A 20,975-nucleotide genomic window follows, 5' to 3' on the forward strand; every position below is an offset into this window, starting at 1 on the left:
GGGTGGCAGCTGGTGCGTCAGGAGGAGACAGGGATGCCATAACAGCAGCATCGGCGACCGTCAACCGCGCAGCCCGAGGCGACCCGCTCCTCCGGCTCCCGTCCCCCAGACCCCCGGTACCGGCTCCGCTTCTCCCCGGCGACGCCTCTCATGCTTTGTCCGCCCCGCAGCGCGTCACTCCTGGTTTTAAACGGCGGAGAGCAGCGGCGGCAGCATCTGGAGCGGAGGTAGGAGCTGGCGGAGGCGGACAGGGCGTGGAGGAGGGGCGGGGGGCTGTGAGGGGGATGAGGGGCGGCCGGCCGTCCTTCCGGTTCTCCGTCCGTTTTTCCACCTGTCCGGTAACGAACCCGTCCGGTTGCCCGTCCGTTCGTCCGTCCGTCCGCCTTTCCCGCCGGCGATAATCACAATACGGCTTCGGGGCTGAACGGCGGAAGCCGCTCCGGCCTGCGGCCGCAGGTGGACCTCCGAGGCCCGGGTGGATGCGACTGATGAGCCGCTCAAAACGTGTGTGTGTGTGTGTGTGTGTGTGTGTGTGTGTGTCATCCCGGGTGTGGCTCATTTCAGGTGAGTGGCAGAAAATGACGCCCGAGGTCACGTGACCAGCATTAAGATCACTTCCTGTCAGGTCGAACAGGCCTGATCACCACTGATCATATATCATAATCAATAATCCTTATCATATCAATCGATATCCGCGTCTGTCTCCTATCAGCTTGAATTATTCAGACAGTGAGTTTATTTTAAAACGTTGTAATGAAAAAAAAATGATGCTCATTGATTCTTTCAAGCCCTCTTTGTTTAATTATAAATGATTTTTTGACTTCTGTGATATATAAGCAGCGTTTAGTTTTTATTCTGCCATTCATTTTAATGTTTGCATGAACAGATGCTGCAGTATGACATCAGAAAGGTGTCTGTGATTATCTACGCTTGGATAACTTATTATAAAATACAGTCAAAAATATAGAATTGGTGGATGTTAACATTTGGAATTTGTTGGGCTGGCAACATTAAAAACTTTAGAGTGAGGGGTTCATATGAACATTTAAACAACTCTGGCGTCCATCTGTCTCTAATCATGAAGGCTGGACTCGATGGAGGATAAATAAACTTAAATATATAAAACTAAAACTCCCACAGCGAGGCAGCAGCTGGAAAACGGTGGACCGGCTTGCCATTCATTGAAAAAAAAAGAGATCAGAAAATTGTCTGTGACAATATCTGTAATTAAAAATGATCCTATCTATTCTCCTGTTTTCTGATTTTAGGAAATAGAGCTTCTTTCATTGATGGTATCAATGTGCATTAATTGTCTGGTTTATGGCTAGGCTTTTAATGGTATGATTTAAAAATCAGCTAACGAGGATCAAAAAATAGCATTTTTGAAAAAGTAACCTGAAAATTAGTAATTTAATTAAAGAAAAAAACCTGGCCTTTGTATAAATCACTTGAAAATGACAAGACATAATTAAAAAACAAACTACGTTGATACTACTAAAAAGAAAATTATGAACATAATTTAAAAATAACATCAACGTGGATAAGTTATTTTCTTAAAAGCCACCAAGAGGAGTAGCAAGGAAAACCTCAGGGAAGAAAAAAACAAAAAAAGATAAAAATCATATGGCATTAGTATGAGAAATTAAATCTATTTTGAAAATGATAGGAAATACATTTTCCTTTTAAGCAAAATGTAATATTTTGGTTACGCTGCACCAAACGTCCTGCATTCAAAATCTTGAACAGGACGTATGATCTCTGTGCCGTTCTTGTTGCCATAGTAACAGAAACCTTGTGGAGGAGCTGCCACGCTCTCCTATTGTCCGCTGATGTCACAATCACACTGGAAGATTCTCATAAACACATAGTTTTGACGCTCAGTCAGACTTTTTTTTTAAGACAAATAACCGTTCTGTGCCTCCCCTCTGTCTCGGCCTTCTTGTCCCAGGATGCGCTGGGGTTTCCAAGCGGTATTGTGAAGATGAGTGTGACGTCATGGTTCCTGGTGAGCAGCTCCGGCACTCGGCACCGCCTCCCCAAAGAGATGATCTTCGTGGGCCGAGAAGACTGTGAGCTGATGCTGCAGGTGAGACGCCGGTCATGTGACCTGGTCAGGTGACCTGGTCAGGTGATCGTTCCGTACCCCCCCTCTAAAAAGCGCCGCTCTCTCTGTTTACCTGTCCAACTGTTGCCGTCGCAGTCTCGGAGTGTGGACAAACAGCACGCCGTCATCAACTACAACCCAACCACAGATGAACACCTGGTCAAAGACCTGGGCAGCCTGAACGGGGTGAGAATACCGGGCCGTTGCCACGGATACACAACAGCTTGCAAACAACAAAACAGTGGGAGAGAAAACGATGCGAGTAGAAAACGACAAAAATAATCACCTGCTGATAATACACCACAAGTGGTCGAGGACAAGAGTTGTAAAACACCCAACATGCATAGCCAATAACACAATTTAAACAATAAGCAAACTACGAAAGACGAAAGAACATAACCGCGGGAGGAATGGTTTTTTCCATTTTTTTTTTTTTTTTTTTTAGTCAATCCCAGCTGCGTGACTGGATCGGTATGAGCGGTTTTCTTGGAACAAAAGGTCCATGGTTTGAATCCCTAACAGCTACTCACTGGCCATGGTTCAGCCATGATGGATTAAATGCAATAAACAATTTCACGCAAGGGATTAATAAAGTGGCAGATGGAAGGTACCTAGTTTGATTCCGATGGGACGCTTTTCCGTGTGGGGTTAGCAAGGTTTCCCCGTGTCTGCATGGGTGTCCTCCATGTTTTCTGGTTTCCTGCCAAAAACTGGAGGTTTATTGAAGATTCTAAATTTCCCAGACACGGGAATGGTTGCATGTCACTATATGTGGCCTTGGGATTGACTGGCGACCCCCAACCCCCACCCTCGCAAGTGCAGGATAAGCTGTACAGATAATGAACGAGTGAATGACAGATGGCCGACATTAGCAGTAAACACCAGAACATGAGAGTTGGATTTGTTTGCAAACACTCGCAGTAAACGTCTGTTTTTCTACTTTTTTTCTATTTCCCCCCTAGACCTTTGTGAACGACCTGAGGATCCCTGATCAGACCTACATCACCCTCAAACTATCTGACATCATCCGCTTCGGATATGATATCCTTCAGTCTGAGATCAAGCACGCCCACACACACACACACACACACACACTTTCAACTTCAGTGTCCATGCGGCTTTACATTAGAGTGAGTTACTGTTGTTTTTTTTAACCTTCCCTGCACATTCCCACGTCTATGTGCTGGAGAAGAGTCAGCACAAAGTGCCAGAGGAGGCACTGAAGGTGAGTCTGGACTTCATCTCTGTGATCCAAAGACATTCCTGTCTTTTTCCAGTGTTTTTTTTTTAAGCAGCCGACATGAGAAAAAAATGTCTCGACCTGAAGCACAAAGATCGACTGCCTCCTTTGGCCAAAAACAAAACGCAAACTGTGACGATAAATACAAAATCAGAGTTTGAAATCCTCATCGATTCCAATACGTATCACTCTAAAAAGTAATCCATTTACAGTTTGGTCAGATATTGGCAAGCCCTATTGAAATAGACAGCTCGCAGAATCAGCACCACGGGACCAAGATGGCGGCGCATCAGTAGACTCTTGTGCAATGTCTTTCCGGAGATGCTAAAGCTGACAGCTCAGGGGCGTCTCCTGTTTCCTCTTCACCTCAGCACGAAAAGTACACCAGCCAGCTGCAGATGAGCTTGAAGGCTTCGGAGGGGAAGCGAGCGGAGCCCGAAGACCAAGCGAGACCCGATAAAACCCAGAGTGCCAAGACCATAACCCAGGGTACGTAAAGCAGGGGAGTGGGACTATTTTAGGGTGTCATATAGGCCACTGACAAATATGCCAACTGGCGTGTCATTGGGAATTTTCTTTTTTTCATTCATTCATGATCTTTTCAGCCTAGAGGGGACTATGGCAGGGGCCATCCCTGCTATCGCTGGGCGAGGGGCCAGTTGCTTCGTTGACAGCAGGGCGGCATATAGAGACATACGACCATTCACTCTCTCATTCATACGTCTAAGCAATTTGGGGTCTGCAATGAACCTACTGCATGTTTTTGGACTTTTGGGGGAAACCAGAGTACCCAAGGGAAACCCACAAACGTACAAATTCTACACTTTAAGGCCCGCAGTCGGAATCAAACCAGGGATCTTATTGCTAACCTATGCACGACCCGATTTCTTTTTTTTCCCTGTTAAATCAACTGTACTTTTTGAATTCAGTCACATCACTGAAGTCTTTGTTTGGGGGTAGAAGGCCACAAGTAGATCAGCCACAAAAAAAAACCTGAGCATTTAAAGTGTCCAAAAGAAAACAAGAATTAGATTAACAAGCTGTATTTGCAAAGGTCACACCCATGGCTTGTTTCTTATTGTTTTTTCTGATTTCCTGTGTATTCCCTCCTCAGCATTTAATCAAAACTAAATTCAAACCTGTACCCGTCCTCTCTGCTGCCTCCATCTTCAAAAAAAAACAAAAAACGCTGACTCACCCTGAGTGTCCAGTGTTAGGATTTTTAATGATTCCTGCACCTGCCGGTCAAATGAAGGATGCGTTGCTGCTGCTCTGCGTCCACGACGCAAAAAAAAAAAGGAAATAATCCAGATACGCGACATCCACCGATCCATCTCTTTGCCTGCGTTCTGTTGACAGATGTCCCAGCATGCCGACCCACTCCCCTGTACGGCCAGCCGTCCTGGTGGGGAGAGGAGGATTACGGGAGCAAAGATCGCAGCGGTGACGACCCGCAACAAGGTAAACAAATATTTTCTAGAGCAAGTTTGTTGAAGATGTCTGACCCAACAGTTTCCATATGTTAACAGGCAGGTCCATTTCAAAGGCGGCCAAATACCACTGGCCACATTATGCCCATGTTGTGTTGTTCTTAAGCAATGTATCCACCAGAGGGCAGAGTTTCTTTCTGATTTCCGTTTCAGAAAGCAGAAAGAGACCCAAAAAAACAGCAGCGCGATAGATGGCGGCGGTCTGAATGTGGCCGCTGAATACATGTCGGCATGCGGATTGAGAATTCTCCTCCCTGGTTCTACCGATGCCTTGTTGGCTTCTTGTTCTCTTTCCCTTTCGATGGTTTCTCTCAAGCTAACTGCGCCATCGTCTGTTTTTCCAAATGCTTGGTCGCGATGTCTTTTTATCATATTTTCTCTTGGGTATTCTGAGTCTTCATGTTTATCATCTCATCTACAAACCAAGCTCTTTGACTCTGTGAAGGTGTTTGGTCTTTGGATCCTGACTTTTATTTTCCGATTCCCCGTCAGATTCTCAACCAAAGACCGTCTTCCCTTCATACCACCGTGAGCCCAGCTACTTCGAGATCCCCACCAAGGACTTCCAGCCCCCGAAGTGCTCCAGCACCGAGCTGCACGAGATCCCGACCAAGGACACGGACGCGCCCCCTGCCCCGCCTTCACCAACCACCCAGACGCCGCCGGTGGTCCAGAGCCATGCCTCCTTCACCATCGAGTTTGACGACTGCATGCCGGGCAAGATTAAGATCAAAGATCACGTGACCAAATTCTCCACCCGTCAGAGGAAGCAGCCCCATGCCAGGGTGACCGCCGCCGCCGCCGCCGCCGCCGCGCCCGCCGAGGTGATGTCGGCTGAGAGCAAAGTGGTGGATTGGCTGGTCCACAGTGACGTCAGCATGATGAGGAGGCGCCCCGTCTGCGACGACGTTTACAGCACAAAGAGCGACCTCGCCATGAACATCAAGACCCTGAAAGGTCAGACATCTGTGAACGTCGGCCGTTCAGAATTTTAGCGACTCAGATCTTTCCTATATGTTGGAAAACCAGGAGGGCCCCACACTTTTTTAAACTTGTGAGCTAATTTACTTAACACAATATATACAACAGACTGCATTTTGGGTCAATACTCTTTATCTCCCCTCTTCAGAAGGTAGGTCATGCAAATTTACTGGTAATCTGACATTGTGGGAAAAAAAGGCTTCCTCCCTTTACGCATGGAAGTAGTATGTTTTTTAGTTTCTTGCTTGATTCGGCTCCCACGCTAACGTTTTACCCTTTTTCTTTAAAAGCAATGGTTTGAAAGGCTAACTTGCTAAATTGCAGTAGCTTTTGTGCAGTTGACTGCACATGCGTTGTGACTTGTGTGTCAGGAAGAAAAGATCTCAGATTGGCCACCCCGTAATTCAGTCAACTGGCAAGTGTCATCGGGAGGATTGATGACAGACTTTGATTGGTATGTGATCTACCCTCGATCGACATTTTGGGCACCCCAGTTCCAAACCCTCAAGTCTGTCATTATTCACGTGGAAAACATTTGTAAAAAGTCACATGATTTCAATCATGTGGATACGAGGAAACGAGAGGAAATTGGCAGAGCGGCTTTTTAGGAGCCCAACTACTTTCTGTATCTTCAGGACATCAACCGACGCGGTAGAACTTTGCAGTAACCCGTAAAATGTTGTGTTTATGTCCTCGTTTCCAGGTCACCATCACGAGGATGGAACCCAGAGTGACTCTGAGGACCCGGTGCTGAAGGCAAGGACGAGTAAATCCACCCACTCCGTTCGGTCTCAACAGTCCGTCGAGTCTGAGAGGACCCTCGGGTCCGTGCAGGCGGCGGTGCCGGCCCCAGTGCCGACCCTCCACCAGCCGCTGCAGTACTCGCCACCCAGAATGGCCCCTGCCTCCATCGTGGCCCCCGAGAGGCCCCTGTCCCAGAGCCCCCCCAAGACAGAGTCCCCAACCGCGGACACGGCTAAGCAGGCCCCAAACCCGGAGCACCTGACCCAGCAGGCCTTCATCATCGAGTTCTTCGACGACCACCCTCGCAAGAAGCGCTCGCAGTCCTTCACGCACAACCCTGCCCACGCCGACTCCTACTCCGCCCTCAAAGCCAAGCTGGAGAGACGAAAAGGTGGCGAAAGGCCGGCGTCGGTGCACGGCCACATTCCCCCCACCCAGCAAGTGACGGTCCCTCTGAAGGGCCACGGGGGCCCCCAGAGGTCGAGCTCCCTGAAGAGAGAAAAAACCGAGGGAGAGGTGGCCTCCTCCGCATCCTCCTCACGCTCCTCCTCGGGGATCATCATCAGGCCGTTCGGAAGCGTTGGGAAGAAGTCCAAGCTGGCTCAGGAGTTTGCGGCCGAATTCCTGAAGGATGCCGGCCAACCGGATTCCCCCCCGCCGCGGGACAAGATGTCCCCTCCACCCATGTCAGCGCCGCCAGTAATGGTGACTCCCCCCAATGCAAGAATTCCCTCGCCGCAAGGACCTCCAACTCCCTCCGCAGCGTCCTACCCCTCCTCCCCGATTTTGAAGCCATCCGTCCCCCCCAAGCTGCCCAGCCAGACCACCTCTCCACTCCACTCCTCCGGAGCCCCCGTTACCCCGACACTGTCCCTGGGTATGCATGGAGACCAGAAGGGTTCTCCGAGAATCGCCAGGAACGAGGAGGACGACAGCCTCAGCGACGCCGGGACTTACACCATTGAGACGGAGTCTCAGGACAAAGAAGTGGAGGAGGCCCGCAACATGATTGATCAGGTGACCAGCACACCGCCGTTTCACTTAGCGACCGGTTAACAGACGGCTCCCTCGCAGGATCCCGTGTCTGCGTTCTTGTTTGGACTCCAGAGTCGACGGCAACACCGGCGGCGAGCTGCGCTCCATCAAAATCTTCCCGGGCGATCTCTTACCCGATTGCTCGGGTGTATTCGATATTCTTCTAATTCTGACAACAAACAAAAAACGCCTGTCCGTGTAGGACGGCGGTTGACGATAGAATTTTATCAAACCGACCCGATCAAATGTAATTATGTAGAAATGAAGTATCCAGAGGACCCGCTGTAGACCCTCCTGTACCCCTCTAGCTGTCTTCTAGGAATGCATGAATGAGACCTCCCTGTTGTGCCCCCCCACTCCCCGCCCCCTCCATGCATGCCCTGTGCTCTCACAGGTGTTTGGTGTCCTCGACTCTCCCGAGTACAGTGGTGTGAACACAGGAGTGTATAGGCCCGTCATAAATGATGGCAAGGATGAGCAAACTAACCTGCCTAGTGATGGTAGTGCTGTGGACCCGCTGCATGGCTTAACCCCGGCTGCCCTCGGCGTCCCCCAAACAAGCCCCATACAGGTAAACACAAGGCCGAATACGGCCGCTCGGCAAAGAGTGTCCCTGTGCATGCAGTCGACGCCCTCCGGTCAATCTTCCTGTGCCTTTAACCCCCCCCCTCCCCTCTTCTCCGAAGCGTTTGCTTTAATTTATTTGTCTGTTCTCTGTTTTTAGGTTCCAACCGGCCCGGCGGCAGGTCCGGAGGGGCCCAAGTGGGTTTCCCGCTGGGCCAGCCTGGCAGACAGCTATGCTGATCCGGGTTCCACTCCGCCCCAGGGGGAGTTTCTAGAAGGTGCCTGACTGAATTTTACCAAGCTTTTTTTTTTTCCACCCTATATGATGGCCACTGTGATTTTCACATTAGCAATAAGATGAGACATCGTATCGATCAACGAATTGAATTTACTGTTTTAACAGTCGTGTTTACACAGATTAAGTCCGGGGGCTAGATTATGGTGAGGCCTAACCGAACCCAACCCATTCCCACTTGTCCACAATATAAAGAAAGGTCCCGAGTGATCGTATGGAAAGATGCAGTACTACAGTCTTGGAATGTGTTTTTTTGTTAATACAGTAAAAGTGAAAGACGCATTTAATCTAAACTATCTTTGTAGATTTGCACAGCCTGAGCCGCTCAATGGGAGGTTGCAGCTATGACAACTCCGAGTCTGAGTCCAGCCACAGCTCCAGGACGAGGAGGCTACTCCCACAGGTGCCGCCCGAGAGGCTGGACGTCGGCCTCCCGAGCATCCGCATCAGACACGAGTCTCTCCAAGGCCAAGAGCATCTGGACAGGGTGTGCGGCCCCTTGTGTCCGCAGGATTCCGCTCAGCACCTATCTGTTCAGGACGACGTGGATCCAGACAGCCTGAGTGACGCCAGCCGCTCAGATGACACGCCCGTCGTGGAGCAAATAAAAAAGACCCAGGCGAGAACCGGGGCGAGTCCTTCCGGAGGCGCCGCTCCTCAGTTCAAGGGTCAAGAGAGATTGTCCCCATCCACCAAAGCCACCTCTTTTTACATCGGATCCGAAGACGGTCCGAGCAAACCCGACCAGGCCAGAAGCCCAGTGCAGTCTGAGAGGACACGAGAACACCCGCCGAAACCCCCCCCTACCACCGTCCTTATCCGACACCTTAGTGGCCACGAACCCAAGAGGACCGGCGTCAAACCCAACAGCTCAGCTCCGAACCTCCAAACGCATGACAAGGATTCGGTCCCCACAAAAGACAGCGGTATATCGTCCTTCGTCCGGCAGGAGAGTTTCACCAAAGACAGACCCAGCGACAACGTCCAGATGAAGAAGCTCCCACACATCTCCAGCCACCCGTCCATCCGAGATATGGAACAGAGGAGGGAGGAGTTCCAAGACGCGGAGCCCTTCCTTCAGGAGCCCGAGGGAACTTTGTCCTCCCTGGACACCAAGTTCCCGTCGTCAGGCTCCGGGCGGAGCTCAAAGAAAGGAGGCTCCTCCAGCCATATGGACGATTCCCTTTCCGGAGAGTCCGACGTGGACACAGCGAGCACGGTCAGCCAGGTCAGCAGCAAAAATGCCCCGGTCAGCTCCGCCTCCAAAAAGCGAGCCGTCAGTGGTCTCCAGAAAGAGAAGACCTCGTCGTCAGTCCAGGAAAAGGGCCGCCAGCTCACCGCCCGCGAGCGGCTTTCCGAAAAGCGTCGAAACCAGACGACCGGCGACTCGTCGAGCAAAGCCGAGGCGGCGAAGCGCTTTCAGATGCGTCGCAGCGCCGGGAACCGGGGCTCCGGGGAGCTTTCCGAGGGCCAGCAAGGTCCCGGCCAACACTGGACCGAAACGACGTCATCCGATCAGGAAATTTCCCGCCTGTCTAGTCGCAGTAAAAAACTGAGCGCCCCTCTTCACAAAGACGATAACGGAAAGACGTCCAAAACAGCTGCCCAGCAGGTTCTGACGAGGTCGAACAGCCTGTCGGCGCCGCGGCCGACACGTGCGTCCATGCTGCGTCGCGCGCGCCTCGGGGAAGCGTCCGACAACGAAGGCACCGAGACGGACCGGGCTTCCCAAAACTCCGACAACATCACTGCCCCGCCTAAAGTTTCCCCTGAGGTGAAGAAACTCTCCAGACTCGACATCCTGGCCATGCCGAGGAAGAGGACCGGCTCCTTCACGGCTCCCAGCGACAACGAGACGTCCTCGACCAGCAGGTCCGGCTTCTCCAACCGGACCTCCGAGACGGTCGTCTCTGCCAGGAAGACGTCGGTCGGCGACGCCCGACAAGCTGCCAGCAAAGGCGGCGGAGCCCCGGGGAAGACGCCTCTGACCCGGACCCGGTCAAGTGGCGCCAAGTACTCCAGCGCTGGTGAGTTCTCAGGTTCTCCTATTTCCCACTCGACCAAGCAACGAAATGAGTATTTACCTTATACTCGTTCACAAGGAAGTACTTGTGTGTCTTTATGTTGCCGTTATCAACAATCAAAAGGAAAAGATTGAGATCGAGAGGATAAATTTCACTCTAAAAGCATTTGGCTTTGCACCATTAAAAGTCCCAAAACCAGATGCCATCTTCCTAAGATATTTTCATTCACCAACAAAAAAAACACAACTTTTGTAGCACTTGTTTTATGGAAGTAGCTTTGATCATGATACCATGAAGAAACCTTTGAAACAGTTAAAGTGTTGAAAGTTGATGCAAATTTTCCTCAGAGGCCAAACTGCAGCACTGGTCTTACAACAACTATATTAAGACCATCGTGGCTGTTGGTGCACCTGATCCTTTTAGATTAAATTGGAGTCGAAGTCGCCAAGGGATAAACCGTTCGATATGGCGCTGCAGTCAGTGGTCGGGGGTCCCGTTTCCCACAACGTACCCAGTTCTATCACAGAGCTGTGGCTCGGATCAGATTGGCTAGAGCAGCGTTTCCCAACCACTGTGCCGCGGCATATTAGTGTGCCGTGAGAGATCATCAGGTGTGCCGTGGAAAAATGCCCACTTTCACCCGATTGGTCCGAAAATTATTTATTTAACGCAAATAATGTGTCTTCCTATGTCTATGTGGGCAGCGTGCCCATTCCATGGCAACGGGTAGTGAATCAACCTGTGCATCTGTGTATCAGAGTGATTAGTGACGCTTTGCGTGACACATTTTTAAAATAAAAAGTACTCGCATCTGCGTAAACAAACAGGCAGCAATGTTGAAAACTACCAAGACGAGTGAGAAAGCAGTGAAAGCTTGCTACAAAGTTGCTGAACTCATCTCTAAATCCAAACAGCCACACACCGTAGCAAAACATTAATACTACCTGCCGGCAAAATCATTGTAGAAGAAATGCTCGGCTCTGGCGTTGATAAAGAAATAGCCAGAGTTCTCTCAAATAATACCATTTCCAGACATATTGATGACATGTCTTCAGACATCGTAAAAAGTTTTCTGGAAAAGTTGCACATCGGTGGAAAATTTGCATTGCAACTTGACGAATCTACAGATATTAGATATATTAGATTTCACACTAAGTAAATTTGTGACTACGGTTTCATTCTCATTCGTTAAAAATGTTTTTGACCTATTTATTCGGTGGTGTGCCGTGTGATTTTTCTAATGTAAAATATGTGCCGTGGCTCAAAAAAGATTGGGAAACACTGGGCTGGAGTAGATTATCTATCAATTTTTGACATCTTTATGTTAAGTCTGGCTATAACTTATGAGAAGTGATCAAAGCAATAAAAGGTTGATTGAGGTTAACATAGGTTGTCCATCACTTTTAAGTAACGTGTACTCATACTCAGGATAACCTCATTTTGATTATAACATTTGCAGGTACACATCGCAGGCAGAAGGGCTCAGACTTTTCCTCTTCGTCTGACGAGGAGTACAAAAGTAGCGCCAAAACCAAGCGCTCCTCCCATCCCCCCAGCTCCGCTCACACAGCCCATGGCCACAAGACAGCCGCCACCCGCTCCAAATCCGCCTCCCTGGATACAGAAGATGAGGACCAGAATGAGGGAGACCCCTACCAGAACTGGTCCACGCATAGCGCCGAGATCGCCAAGTAACACATCAGTGATATTCTAGATTCTTCCTTTAAATTCATAAAGAAAACAGTCCCGTTTGCCTCATCCTGGCTTTCTGTTACCATGACAGGCTCAGTCAGGACTTGGCCAAAGATCTGGCCATCCTTGCCAAGGAAATCCACGATGTGGCCGGTGACGGAGATTCGCCGAGCTCCGGGATGGGCACCACCACTTCGCCCGGCTCAATGCCCAACACGCCAGCCTCCACCATCTCGGCGAGGGAGGAGGTGAGCCCCGCTGAGAGTCGCCAGCGACCGTCCCAGTTCACCCACCTCAGCGTCTTAAAATGAAAAAACACTTGTAGCGCTTCTCTAACCCTGTTATGAGGTCAGCGCCCTGGGTCGAGAATTATTCCCCGTTCCGTGGTAAAATGTATTTACCCTTTCTTCAAAGATCGCAAAAAATACCACTTATAGCAAACAAATCGCCGAAGCACTTCACAAAAATAACTTTTAACAGAAATGAGAATGCGTCTGAGGAAAATAAAAATGAAATCATGACCCTTTGTATAACACTTTAAATTGTGGGCCCGTACCTACACACCAGCTGGTGCTCGTATAGGAAAAATCAAAGAAAAATAAACCCCCAGTTGCAGGCCTGATCGACGCTGAAGAACGTGGGAGCCAAAAAAACGTACAGGCCCTTTACTTCGGTCGGCAGGAGGAAAAATAAGAGGCTAATTCTCCCTCTTTGAGCAGAATCCGTCAGCAAAATGAAGCGAAGTAGTCACGCTTGGAGAAGAATCAATGTCAGCGTTCTTTATTCCAGCTCCTAACAGTATAAGAATAAGAATAAGAACAACTTTATTTATCCCGAAGGAAGGAAATAGTTGTGCCAGAGTTTCAAGTAAAACATAACAATAACAAATAATAGTAGGAAATTGTTTAAACAGTAAAAAAAAAAAGGGGGGGGGATAAGAAATACAAACAAAACTATAAAGTGTCAAAGTCAAGGCTATAAGGTGTTTTAAGGCCTTAAGTGCAAAGATTTGATTAACCGTGAGCAGTCGGCTGAGGCGGCAGGAGGGAAGGGCTGGTCGCCGTTTCCCTCGTGGCCAGAGGAGCTACCAGGCTTTTCCTGGTCACCTGGAGCGCTATCTGGGCTGCCGCGGATTGTCGTCCCCGGTTAGCGATCCAGTTAGCTTAGCCAGCTAACTAACACGACGGCAAAGTCCTTTTTTTGGCGTCGTCATTTTTTTTTTTTTTTTCTCTCTCTCTGGCGTGCCGCAGTCCAGTCACTGTAGCAGCTACAGTGTTTGACCGCTCGGCACTTTACGTCAAGCGGAACCTGAACTTTTTCAGTCCAGAAAGTCCTCCAGGTGCAGCTCTCGTTCTTCTCCTGGTCTCACCCGCACACCGCAAACCTGGTTGCCCTGCCTTACTCGCGCCCCCGGCTAACTGGAAATAGAAAAACTGCCAAGACGATTCAACGCCCAATCACAAGTAGCAAAACAAACACTAAATTTCTCACACACTATAGCGGGAAAACATGATTATTACCACATAGTTGAGCTAAAGGGCTCTATCAAGCTGAATTCGTCCCATTTCAATTCAAATCTGTTGTTTGCTTCAAACTTTGATAGTAATTTTAATTTTGAACATACACCATCATGTGACTCGAGCAGATCGAAGAAAATCAATCAGCTTTTTCACTTGACTTTTAGCATCGTGAACACCACACAGTGTGTGCTGTCTATAGGATTAGGCACTTTATAGTGGGTTGGGATTTTTTTTCACGTTTTCTAGACAGCAGCGCCATAGATGAAAACACCCAGACAGAGGGAGATGTAATAAAACTCGCATCTGTGCAGTCTGAGCTCCAGGTCGCAGGTTGATTGACTGGTTGCCGGGAAGCATCTACATGCCCTTGGTTTCTCATGATTCATTTCTCTGTTCTGCTGCGCAGACGCCATGTCCATACTTACGTGGGGTTCAGCCTTCTGAGGTGTCTAACTCTGACTCATATGTCCCCCCCCCGTGCTGTGATTGGTTCCTACTCCCTTTCCCATCACCGATCCTAACACACTCCCCTCACCGGTGTTGGATTGCTCTGCAGCACATTTGACGCTTTGGTTTTCTTTTCTTTTTGGAGATTTCTCCATTCTCATGACAGTCGTCCCTGTATGGAGAATTATCATCAGTTTCCGTAAGAAAAATTTGGAATCACTCTACAAGTGACCACTCATTGAGGAGGCAACCCCGCTCAGACTGCCATTTCCGTTTATATTTTATGCTGTTTTGAATGAAATGTTCATAACTTCATTACCGGCTGCAGACTTTTGCACTGGCAAAGCTAATCTGCTATCTATCCTGCCCACAGTCTAACATAAAGGCTTTTATATCCAGCTATGATGAGATTTCACCAAGCTACCGCTAGCCAGCTCGCAAGACTAGCTATTTTCAGTAAAAAGAATCTGGAGAAGTACATTTTAATGATAGATAAACTGACCAAAATGCTTTTGAATCGTCTTCCCAATTCCCCTGTATGTGTAGTTCATGTGGAGAAATTGACAATAATACTGGCTCTGACTTTGTTTACTGTCTTGATAATAGAATTTAATCACGATCATGTTCGGACAGTGTGTCACTGCAAAGCAGGAAGCCGCAGATTCTGTTCTGTCTGCTAAGTTGACTTTCCGTAAGCTGCAGATCTCTGTTTGATCATCAGATGGCATCTTTCATTTTTACATACCGTTTTGCAGATATTTTAAACAAAGCAATACAGTACCACTGATATTATTTTAAGCATTTGAAAGCTTGTCTGGTCCTCTCTAACTGATATTTTCTCTATATTTGTCGGGGTGCGTGGTAGCCCCCCTATAGTGCTGGAGATGATTGGCTCAGCCTACATCCAGTCTAGGACGTCGTATGTGATGTTGTGCTGAGACTCAGGAAAATTTGTTTTGAGCGTTGAGAACTAAGAAAGCTAGTTTCTTCGAAGCTGGGCTATTTTGGTTGTCTTTTATTGTAAATCCAATCTCGTCCGAGGCCGATATAGCCGCAGCGTCCATTTCATACATTCCATCTTAAACCGGAGATGAGTCCCCTGGGACATTTCTGTTTTTCAGTTGTAATTGGTTCGGTCCCCAGACAGCAGGGATGAAGAGCCAGTCTGATCTGCAGATTGATCCGAAACTACGATCGGAAGATTTGCGTTGCCTCGTTGCTCCGTGGCTTATTGAAAATCAGCCGGGGAGTCCAAAGGACTGACTTACTGCGACCACCTGACACGATTCTCCTTTGCCCGCCACTGTTTGACCGCCCTCCTCTCTTTTCTACTTCATCAGTGTGATTGAGGTAGAATGACCTTGAAAAACCCTCCCCTGCTTGCATTCAGAAGTTGACATTCAGCCTCATCGCTGCTGCTGGTTTCCTTTCCTCGCTTCACTCAGTGGATTTCAGCATTATGAAACCTTCACTGTCCTGCACACCTTTGCGGGTTTGGACTTATGTTACTGGTTCTGTGACCAGTAGATGTTCTTGCACCCTTTCATGTTGTTCACGCGCTGTATCCCAGCAGTACTAAAATTCACTGCATACACTGTAGCCCCCCCCCCCCACCCACCCACCCACCCCAACCATCACAGCTGCATGTGAACTTGGTGCATGTCTCCACGGAGTGCCACCATCCCCCTTGCTCAGCTGCTCGCTGGTTTCATCATGAATATTCTCTTTCCAGCTGGTTCAACATATCCCTGAAGCCAGTTTAAACTACCAGAAGGTTCCGCCGGGTTCTGCGGCCGTCTACGAGCTGGACGCAAACATGAATGAGCCGGAGCCCGGTTCTAAGCAACGGCGGCTGTGGAACCGAGAAGAGGTCACTGTCGAATCACCTCTTAAGGAGACGTTCACTCTGCAGCTCAGTTTGTCAATCTAATGTGGCTGAAAGGCGAAACGTGTTGAACTTTTCTCTTGAATTTAGATCTGGACAATATTGATGCCAACCTGCGTCAGTCCGTCGGATAATAATACTTTACTATTTAGTCCAAAAATATAAACCGTAAACCACTTTGAAAACACATCAACCACTTTTTAATTTTGATTCAAATGGTAAATACAAATATTTTGAAAATACAGTTCAAAAAGGCATGACAGAAGCAAGGCCCAAGCATTTCATTTGAAAAAGTAGCCAACGACATTGAAATGAAAAAATAACCAGATGATCCAAGAAATTCTGAGAGGGAACAGGTGCCTTGTGGCTTATGGAAAAACTATCTGTCCACACCGTGGTGGACAGATAATGGAAACATTTTCCCTGCACACCAGAGGAAAACATCTGTAGACCTCAATGAGAAAATATTAAAAGAATTCAGCACTTCAGAATATTTGAATGTTAAAAGGGTAGAACTTGTGTAATGTAAATAGGAAGTGATGTCATGATTTGGATAGATAAATCATAACCCAGATTGTTGTGGAGGTTCCCCCCGCACATTTGACCTCGAGAGATAGCACAAGCCCAAGAGCAGATCTGGCTCCCACAGGTGTGGCGTTTATGGCCGAGAGCTGTTCTCTGAGTGATCAGGACCATCAAACTTGGACCTTGAAACGAGCTCCAACAATGGGATGCGTTTGGTCTGGATTCAAACCAAAATGTGCTTTCAAAATGTTAACTTTCAGGTACTAAAATATCCTCCCAACTAAACTCAGTGTAATCCAAAAGTCCTTCCAGACAAATTAAAGTAGCATAGGTATTGAGGAAAAAAAGTCAATTCAGAAGTTAGCATATTTGTTAATGAGAACAGCCTAACAAAGGTTGAAATCTGAGCCTGCAGTCTGGATGTAGCCTGAATGCAACAGAAACTTTACCCAGAATGCAACCACTAGTGCAGTTAGTTTTGGTTTGCTGGGACAACAGGATGGAAACATCCTTCAGGATTTTGCTGAGGTCTCCTTGCGTTGTCTTTGGTCTCCGACTTCTCCGTTTCAGGTGATCCTCGACAACTTGATGCTGAATCCAGTGTCCCAGCTGTCGCAGGCCATTCGGGAGAATACCGAGCAGCTAGCAGAAAAGATGAAGTGAGTAAGGAGAGCATTTGGAGTTGATGTAAGGATGCAACTTTTCGGTCATCATGTAAGACGAATGAAATTATGATGTCGGAGGGAAAAAAACAAAAAGAGTTGCGACAAGTTACTGCTCTTGGCACTCTTCGTTGAAGATTACGTGGAAGTTGAGCCTTGGATTTTGTAAAAGATCAAAGTGGATTTTTTTGAAGACTTCTGGACCTATTAAGACATCCGTTATGCTTGTACGTGTATCTCTATTGGAATCCCGCTTTTCTGTTTGTTGCTCTTCAGGGTTCTGTTCCAGAACAAGGCAGAGGTCTGGGAGGAGATCGAGGCGAAGATCAAAACAGAGACTGAAGTCCCCATACTTAAAACCTCTAATAAGGTTCTTCAAAATCATTCATTATTATTTGAAAAAGTCAAAATGTCCGGTGCGTTTTAGCGATTTATCTTTCCCCTGTTTTCATTGGCTGCTGTAGGAAATTACCTCCATTTTGAAAGAGCTCAGAAGGGTGCAGAGGCAACTTGAAGGTAAACATGGATTTGGTCAAACGCACTGGGCGGTGTCTTCATTAACAGTTGCAGAAACATTTATTTCCCTCGATGAACAAATCTGGCAGGAGAGAAACAACACTGATGACTGATCATAACAATGGATGAATGAAATCATTGAATAATTGAAATAATTAAATCCTTTAGAAGTTTTAAAATGTATAACTCTGTCATCTGCGTATAAGTGCAGCTCTGTCTTGTCATACGCTAACCATTCCTAACTATCCTAGTTAACATTAGTGATGGAGGACCAAAAGCCCTCCGCCCTAATCTACATATATGATATATGAAGAGCATGCAAATACTGTAGGAATGTACTTGTTCTTTAAGGGTCATGTAAACCAGGTGATATGATCACCAAGTGTTTTTGTTGATTAGAAATATGATTGTTAGCCAGTAATATAATTGTTATCCAGGAATGCGCTAGTACACGTATGTATTAGTATGTCTTAAATTAATAATGAAAATGCATCCTAAAGCTCATGACATTAATCAAACGAGACACGTGTTTATCGGATTTGGCCATAATTTACATGAATGCCCTCTTCTTCTTGTTGTAGTGATAAACACTATCGTAGAACCTGGTGGGAATTTCCAGATGGCAGCTGTCAGCTCGTCGGCCCTCGTCCAGACTCCCCGGGCATCCGCGAAGGAAAAGAAACCCAGCAAACAACGTGGCGTCCCCCCATCTCCCAACGCCAACGAAAGCACCAAGAGGCCACCGCGGGGACCCGATGGGGCCCATTATTTGGCTTGAACAAGCCACTGTAGCACCTCTGGACAATAGCTGTGCATTCACACCCACCACACCACCGCTACTATTCTGCCCACATGTACTACTCTAATAATCTCCCTTACTGTGAATCCCATTCACGTGCGTTTCTATGAGTAGCTATTGAGATAGTGACTACTTGCACGGCCCATCCTCAGGCCGACAGTAACCAGTCAATGTAGTAACCAGTGAGCATACTAGTCTACCACAAATATAAGTATCGAGTCGGAGTATGACGGTGTACTAGTAATGTTGTATGACTAGAAATATGAAAGTTGACCTGATAATAAATAGCTGGCATGATAGGTGTCCGCCACATCTATGTTGGATGTGCAAGAATATGAAAGCAAGCAAAGAATATGATAGTTAGCCCGTAATTCGCTTTGACAGTCAGCATGGTAGTTATCAAACAATTAGCCTGGATAAATAGTTGACCATAGACTTGAGAGTCAGCCACAAACATGGAGGTTAAAGCAGGAATATACTGTAAAGGTTAGCACATGTCCGGGTCAGCAAAGTAGACACTATCAATGCACCATGAAGAGCTGCTCAGAAGTAGGATGTAGTGGCAAATTTAGACCATACCTTTGGATCTCCAGCGTTTAAAGTTAAACTCTTGTGGGTTTTTTGAGCGTCCTGATGGGGTGAATGCACAGAAACTGTCCAAAACAAACTCTTGTTTTTTTGTTTTTTATTTATTTTGGTCTACAAAGAACGTGTCGACAAATTCTGCTTTCACGTCGCACAAGCTGAACAAAATGTAGTCAAAGCTACAAAATACACCTGCTCGCCGCAGTAAGTAGATGATGTAAAGTATTAATGAAGTGTCGCTTCGAGGATCTGTCACTGCGTTGAACAGATGATAAGTTATTGTGTCCCTTTGCAATTTTGGTTTCCACGTGTGTTTATGAGGAGAATGTTGTCGTGTGACCATCACCTGGCTTTGTGCTGCTTTAGTGGTCCGGCTTCTCAGACAAAGAACGTAGCGTGATGGTTAGTAGGAAGAAGCCGCGTTTTGTTTTACTGAATGTTCAGTCCTGTGACGAAGCTTTTTATTTTTGGTTTGCTGTCTGCGATTGTGTGAGAAAGCTGAATGTCAGCAGAGAGCTTTCTGACGAATGACCTCAAACTTAGCCGGCCGAGCTACCGCGGGTCGTCCCTCTCTGAATCTCAACGAATTAAACAACATGACAATCCGGTGAGGCTAATAATGTATCCTAGTTTGGTTTGCCAAGTAGTGCTACGCTTTTGTGAAAACGTCTGATCTGTCAGACCCGGTGTCAACGTGAGCTCATCAGTTAATGCCAGAAGACCTATGATGACTTCATGTACAAGTGCTTCTTCACAGTAAAGTCAGACATGTCTCAACTTCCTCCTTCCAAGATAAAGATCTCATACATATAAGTGGCAAAATCCTGATTTTTCTTTTCTAATAGACTCGTCTTTCATATCTGTTTGTTTGTATAATGGGCACCCATAGATTATTTTGACTGGACTTCTTTTACTGGACAATAACAACAACTGTATACTGGCATTTACTGGAGAACTCACTAAAAGAATCCAGCTTCTCATGGTGTATTCAGAACAAACGTGAGGGGGAATCGACTTTCTCATCGACTCGGACCAAAATAACCATATTGAGGCCTTGTTACCGTTCAGTTCCGTCTATGTAAGAAAATTCAACACACCAGAATAATGCAGAAATAACAACATCCTTGAACTTGCCATGTTGGTCCTGGACATTAGGTTTAAATGATCAGTTCCCGTGATTTTACATCCTTGCGCTGCTCATTTCTGAACAGAAAAGAAAAAAAAAACATCCACTTTACTTTTGGTCTGAATACAACATTATAGCAAGCGAGTATTTGTGGTTCCGTGACTAATAACAGCTCCCATTTGCTTCACATTTGTAGACCGTTAAAAAAGAAAAGTGCTATATGAAACAAATATTTAAACGTTTACCTTGCGGGCACAACAGGTGCCCGGGCGGAAAGGGTGGAGTCAGTGCCTGTTTGGCAAGCAGCAGGGGTTCATGAACAAGTAGGCGGCACCTTGGCGTCAAGGATAGATATGGGATATCGGATCAGAAGCACATGGACTGATGTCCACTGGTTCCCTGTTACAGACTGACATTAATTTCATTTCTGTGGGTCTTATTTCAGAGACGTATGCGGGACATGGTTAGCTTAGCTTAGCCTTGTGCAGCGGTAGTCCCTCGCAGGTTGCCAGTATAGTTGAGGCGACCGATTGATCCCACCCTCCATTACTTATACTGAGCTAGTTCTGCACGCTCCTTGTTTTTCAGAGCCGAAGCAGTTAACGTGTCTTCCAATCGTTGTGTTAAGTTATGGTAGCGGTTTCGGCTGATATCCAACCATTATGTTTTTCTCAAGGACAAACGTTTTCCTTTGTTTTCATGACAAGCCACTTAAGGTTTATCTTGCCGGTAGTTTCCGAT

General features: G+C 47.3%; 1 protein-coding gene across 4 annotated transcripts; it reads left to right on the forward strand.

Annotated features, from left to right (window-relative positions):
- cep170bb (centrosomal protein 170Bb) lies at positions 1–20,336 on the forward strand. Of its 4 annotated transcripts, XM_086142988.1 has the most exons (20): positions 1–227; positions 1,949–2,086; positions 2,201–2,290; positions 3,067–3,145; positions 3,271–3,329; positions 3,716–3,833; positions 4,704–4,805; positions 5,327–5,791; positions 6,519–7,576; positions 7,989–8,165; positions 8,319–8,436; positions 8,759–10,480; positions 11,937–12,168; positions 12,261–12,417; positions 14,096–14,134; positions 15,869–16,006; positions 17,117–17,205; positions 17,485–17,578; positions 17,673–17,724; positions 18,306–20,336. In XM_086142988.1, exons 2-20 carry the CDS (start codon positions 1,982–1,984, stop codon positions 18,500–18,502), a joined length of 5,091 nt encoding a protein of 1,696 aa, XP_085999114.1. In that variant the 5' UTR covers positions 1–227; positions 1,949–1,981; the 3' UTR covers positions 18,503–20,336. The 4 variants fall into 4 exon arrangements, with proteins under 4 accessions (XP_085999114.1, XP_085999115.1, XP_085999117.1 ...); XM_086142989.1 differs by lacking the exon at positions 14,096–14,134; XM_086142991.1 differs by lacking the exon at positions 7,989–8,165.
- Positions 20,337–20,975: the final 639 nt, after the last annotated feature.

Source organism: Fistularia commersonii, chromosome 36 (genome assembly GCF_037954325.1).
Source record: "Fistularia commersonii isolate RoL2024-O1a breed Wild chromosome 36, RoL_Fcom_v1.0, whole genome shotgun sequence".
In the NCBI taxonomy this organism is placed as follows: domain Eukaryota; kingdom Metazoa; phylum Chordata; class Actinopteri; order Syngnathiformes; family Fistulariidae; genus Fistularia; species Fistularia commersonii.

Coding starts and splice junctions, on each gene's coding strand:
- cep170bb (XM_086142988.1), top strand. CDS start 1,982: ATGAGTGTGACGTCATGGTTCCTGGTGAGCAGCTCCGGCACTCGGCAC. Junction 8,166..8,318: donor CCCAAACAAGCCCCATACAG/GTAAACACAAGG, acceptor CTCTGTTTTTAG/GTTCCAACCGGCCCGGCGGC. Junction 14,135..15,868: donor GTGGGGTTCAGCCTTCTGAG/GTGTCTAACTCT, acceptor TTCTCTTTCCAG/CTGGTTCAACATATCCCTGA.